Consider the following 5,421-nt stretch of genomic DNA (forward strand, 5'->3'; position numbering starts at 1 on the left):
CAAATTGGTATGTTGATCGTCCATCCTCCAATCATTAGACCTGCTAAATTGCAGCCCTCTAGCCTCAGTAGTTTTTATTTTATCAAAGGTTAAAGTTAGCCATAATCGTGCTCTTGGCCAACTATATAGGATAGGCCACCACCGGGCCGTGGTTAAAGTTTCATGGGCTGAGGTTCATACATCATCATACCGAGACCACCGAAAGACAGATCTGTTTTCGGTGGCCTTGATTATACGCTGTAGCCGCTGTACAGAAAACTCGATTGCGCAGAAGAAACTTCGGCGCATTGTTTACTTGTTTTTCATCGTGTATTGTTTACAAAATTTCATCGATCGATTTTTTTTTCCCCTTCTGCAGGAGGACACAGTACCCTCATGGGCTTCCTGAACGCCTTCGTGCACACCGTCATGTACGCCTACTACCTCCTGGCTGCCATGGGACCTCGCGTCCGACCATTCCTCTGGTGGAAGAAGTACTTGACTACGCTACAGATGGTTCAGTTCACCGTTGTCTTCTTCCATGCTGCCATAGTAAGTGTTTCTCACATTCTCTCTCTCTCTCTCTCTCTCTCTCTCTCTCTCTCTCTCTCTCTCACACACACACACACACACACCCCACACGTCTCTCTCTCTCTCTCTCTCTCTCTCTCTCTCACACACACACTCTCTCTCTCTCTCTCTCTCTCTCTCTCTCTCTCTCTCTCTCTCTCTCTCTCTCACACACACACACACACACTCTCACACTCTCTCTCTCTCTCTCTCTCTCTCTCTCTCTCTCTCTCTCTCTCTCTCTCTCTCTCTCTCAATACACTTTTTTCCCTTTTTGGAGGGGTTGCTGACAAAAGAGTTCGGCCTACTGGATTGTCAGCAAGTCTTCAGGGATTAGGTTGCTTGCTCGATGCCCTTTGTTTGACCTCAAACAGGTGCTGGTTGCACTGGTAGGTGGTACCCAACGAGCTATCAGCTGACCTAGAAAGCGTGACCCAAGCATGTCCCCCCCCCCCAACTGCATTTTCATTGTGCATTAGATTATTGTGAACCGGATTTCAAGTTCTCGAATAACTCTACGGGAATTGCACATGCATTTTCACGCGACGTAAATTTCTTTTTTTTTTTCCCTGGGTTTTTTTTTTACCTTCTGTGTTTGGTACAGTCGACTTTCAGGTTTTATGAAGTCACAGTTCACTTTCCCTCTTCTCTTGGTATGTCCGTCTATCATGTCATATGTAAATATGCCGAAGGGGCGTTCGAGGAACTTGAGAAAATAGCAAGATTTAGGTCGTGTCAAAGCTTATCGTCGAAGAATGCTGACTTTTCCGTCGGTTGAGTGACATCATCATTGTTCTCTCTCTCTCTCTCTCTCTCTTAGATTCTTAAACCGGATACCACAAGTTAAGACGGTATGAGTAGGTTCTTTAAAAATATTTCTTATCTTAAAGCTTGTCCTTTGTTATTTTAGAGTAAAGCATATATATATATATATATATATATATATATATATATATATATATATATATATATATATATATATATATATTGTAATTATATTAATTTCAAGATTCATTAGTTATATATATATATATATATATATATACAACCATCTTCATTTATTAGATATTATGTGTGTATCCTGAGCAAGAACGTTAAACATAAAACACGTATGTATATAACGAAATATACTCCAAAGTATATCCTTAGGTACAAAAGCATTCGCTTGCTGCGTATATACGAAAGCACGATGTACGAACAACAATTTCACTTTCTCTTGATTTTCTCGTTACTTGAAGAAAAAGAAAGTCCCAAGTGCTTGCCAAGTCTTCAAGCAGTATTTTTTTTTCTTTGCATGACTCTTCTCACATTTTCGGTTGCTTAATCTTCCCTAAGGGTTTTTTTTTTTTAGTCTTGGTATTTTTGCTTCTTTCGTAAGAGATTTTTTTTTCGTCGGTCTGGGGTCTTTTATCATGCTAAGTTTATCAGTCTGCGATGCAAAAGCTGTGTTGAGAAAGAAAGGTATAGTTTTCTAAATATTTTTTTGTAATGAAAATATATATTATAGTCAAATAAAGTAACACGGTCATACTCTATATATATATATATATATATATATATATATATATATATATATATATATATATATGTATATATATATGTATATGTGTGTATTTCATACATATATATATACATATATATTATATATGTATATACACATATGTATATATATATATATATATATGTGTGTGTATGTATGTGTGTGTGTTGTGTAATAAGTGGAGGTATACTGTATATGCCCGATAGGCTTTGGGCGAAGTTAAAAGAAAAATCGAAAAGTAAGCCAGTTTGAAAGCACTTTCTCCTATCTGAGAATCTTGAATGTTAATAAAGAAAAATAGTTATGGAAATCTAGACTCTAAACCTGCTCTCATTATATGCTTACATAACTGCATTGCGAACTAAATAAAAAAAATCAATTTTGAATATTTGCTGAGATTCTGTGTAGTTGATTCTTGATTCCATCATTCTCAGCCACACTTCCCTCGCATTTTCGTAGTGAATAAATTCCACATTTCCAATTTACCTTTGAAAGTTAACCCTGTCCGATCTTTTCTCTTCTCTGAATGTTATTCCTTTCCGATCTTTTCTCTTCTCTCTGAAGGCTAATCCTTTTCGATCGTTTCTCTTCCCTTTGAATATTAATATTTTTCGATCTTTTCTCGCCTCTTTTATTAATAATCGTTTTCTCCTCCCTTTAAATATTAATCGTTTCGATCTTTTCTTCCCTTTGAATGCTAATCCTCTCCGATATTTTCTCGTCTGTTTGAATATTAATCCCTTTCTCCTCCCGTTGAATATTAATCCTTTCGATCTTCTCCTCCCTCTGAAGTTAATCCTTTCCGATCTTTTCTCGTCTGTTTGAGTATTAATCCTTTTCTCCTCCCGTTGAATATTAATCCTTTCGATCTTCTCTTCCCTCTGAAGTTAATCCTTTCCGATCTTTTCTCGTCTGTTTGAATATTAATCCTTTTCTCCTCCCGTTGAATATCAATCCTTTCGATCTCCTCTTCCCACTGAAGTTAATCCCCTCCGATCTTTTCTCGTCTGTTTGAATATTAATCCTTTTCTCCTCCCTTTGAATATTAATCCTTTCGATCTTCTCTTCTCTCTAAAGCTAATCCTTTCCGATCTTTTCTCTTCCCCATAACAGCTCGTCTACATCGACTGCGCCGTTCCTAAGATCCTCGTGACTTGGGTTGGAGGAGTGGCCGTCATGTTCTTTGTTCTCTTCGCAGATTTCTACATCAAGGCCTACAGGAAGGGACTAAAGAAGGTAAGTTTAAAAAGAAAGATGATAAAAAGGAGTGTAACAAAATCAAAGAAGTCTTGTTATACTGTTCTCTAATTGTAATTCGGATGTTTTGTTTCATCATTGTTCACCTGAGGTTTATTTAAGTCTGTGTTGGTCTTTTGACATGATTCCAGATACGTGGTAAAAGATGTTTTTCCTTACATGGTTCGTGAAGGTTTTTTTTATTTTTTATCTAAACGTGCAACACTGTTTTCCTCGTTCGTAAATGGTATTATGCACTATCTCCGATGTTGAAATCAAAATTCTCTTAATAATTAGCTCTCAAAAATTCAGGACTAATACTTTTTGCTTTTGATCGACTCATCACTTAGATATTAAAGCCTTAGGTTGTCAGAATGAATTGGTAGTTAACAACAGACAGGGGCTATCTGGAATCCAGATTTTAATATATCTTTTTTAAATCGTGAAATACTTTCGTTATTTAATTTAATTGTCAAAGAAGCTTTGCGTTTTTTGGCGGCCGTATATTTTCATATTTTAGTAATGTTAGTACCAATTACATTCTGAATTTTTTTAACACACACACTCTGTATGTGCATACATCATTAATTCATTATGACAAAAACTCTACTGATTTAGCATGGTAGTACTCCTGAATTGATAGATAGCAACTGAAAAATTCAAATACTGAACACTGCAGGTCAGTAGCATAAAATTCTTTCAGGATCTTATTGCATACTTATTCACTGCTAATTCTGAAATGTCACGACATGGTTTGGAAACACCAGGCTGAAGTATTTCAATTCTAGGCCTCTACCCTTCATCCTCCTTTGAATAATTGAAATACATTTACTGTTAATGCATATATACCCCTATCAAACATTTAAAGCCTTTGGCCCCTGCAGAACTTTTAACCCCTTCCGCTAGAGGTCATTTACTTGGCAGCCTTTCGAGTGGGCATCTCTGTATTAAAGGATTTTTTTCGGGAATCTCAAGACTGCATTGGTGCTTCGGTGCCCAGTTTTTTAAACGTTATATTTTACCCAGCAGAAACTTCTCACTTGCATTTTGTGTTTTGAGCTCAGGAAATTTTTTTTTTTTTCCAGGGAGCTGCAAAATCCAAGGGTCTGGAAATCGGGACATCTGCTGGAACGTCCAACGGCATTGGGACCAAGGGCCTCCCCAATGGAAGTTGCGACGAAGCCGGTTCGAAGTTAGCCAACGGCTTCGGCGACGGAAGTTCGCTGAAGTTCAGAGCTCAAACATAGGTGGCAGCACCTTGCAAAGCTCAGCCCACTGATCAAAAAAAAAAAAATTTGCATGATATTATTTGGGCTTTGATTCTCTTGAAGCTTAAACGGAGAGAAATTGTAAATATTAGTCTTAAACAAGGCCTGTCTTAATTTTAAGGAGATTAATGTAAAAAGTCAAATTATTAGATTGCGGATAAAACAAAAACAACAACAACAACAAAAAAAGACCGTAGTGAAAACATTGGCCTTTTTACAGAGCGCTTTAAAACACGTTAGTTATAATGGAGTTTTCGCTTTTGTGATATCATGGAAATGATCTATAACACTTATACACTATCAGTATTCCTACTGTTTAAGTCTTTTTCCATTTTCCAAGTCTTTTTTGCTAACTTGTTCTAGAAATGTAAACGGTTAGTTTTTTTTCGGGTAATTGCTATAAATAAGCCTTGCAAGTTCATTGACTGACTGCATTCCATTTTCATAGACAAACAGAGTACTGCTATGGATATATTAGTTATAGAGGTTAAAAGCAATTCTGCTATAACTGAAAGTTTTATATTATATATATATATATATATATATATATATATATATATATATATATATATATATATATATATATATATATATATATATTATATATATATATATATATAAGTTAGCTAATACGATTTCTTTCTGTGCTTGTACACAATCATCTCATCGATACTTGATGCCTGTTCATAGCCACAAGATGCCTTCTCTCTCTCTCTCTCTCTCTCTCTCTCTCTCTCTCTCTCTCTCTCTCTCTCTCTCTCTCTCTCTCTCTCTTGATTATTGTCCATTAAGCATATTTTATTTTTGTATCCTAAGCTGTTTTTGCAT

The 5,421-nt window shown here is 36.1% G+C and overlaps 1 protein-coding gene across 9 annotated transcripts in view; it reads left to right on the forward strand.

Annotated features, from left to right (window-relative positions):
• LOC136842804 (very long chain fatty acid elongase AAEL008004-like) overlaps window positions 1-5,110 on the forward strand; it is an 81,395-nt gene extending 76,285 nt beyond the window's left edge. For all 9 annotated transcript variants that reach the window (XM_067110670.1, XM_067110663.1, XM_067110664.1 and 6 more), the window contains exons 7-9: window positions 359-531; window positions 3,203-3,325; window positions 4,411-5,110. In XM_067110670.1, coding sequence (XP_066966771.1) covers window positions 359-531; window positions 3,203-3,325; window positions 4,411-4,572 — 458 coding nt within the window. In that variant the 3' untranslated portion in view covers window positions 4,573-5,110. The remainder of the gene's footprint in view (window positions 1-358; window positions 532-3,202; window positions 3,326-4,410) is intronic.
• Window positions 5,111-5,421: the final 311 nt, after the last annotated feature.

Source organism: Macrobrachium rosenbergii, chromosome 10 (assembly GCF_040412425.1).
Source record: "Macrobrachium rosenbergii isolate ZJJX-2024 chromosome 10, ASM4041242v1, whole genome shotgun sequence".
NCBI classification, from domain to species: domain Eukaryota; kingdom Metazoa; phylum Arthropoda; class Malacostraca; order Decapoda; family Palaemonidae; genus Macrobrachium; species Macrobrachium rosenbergii.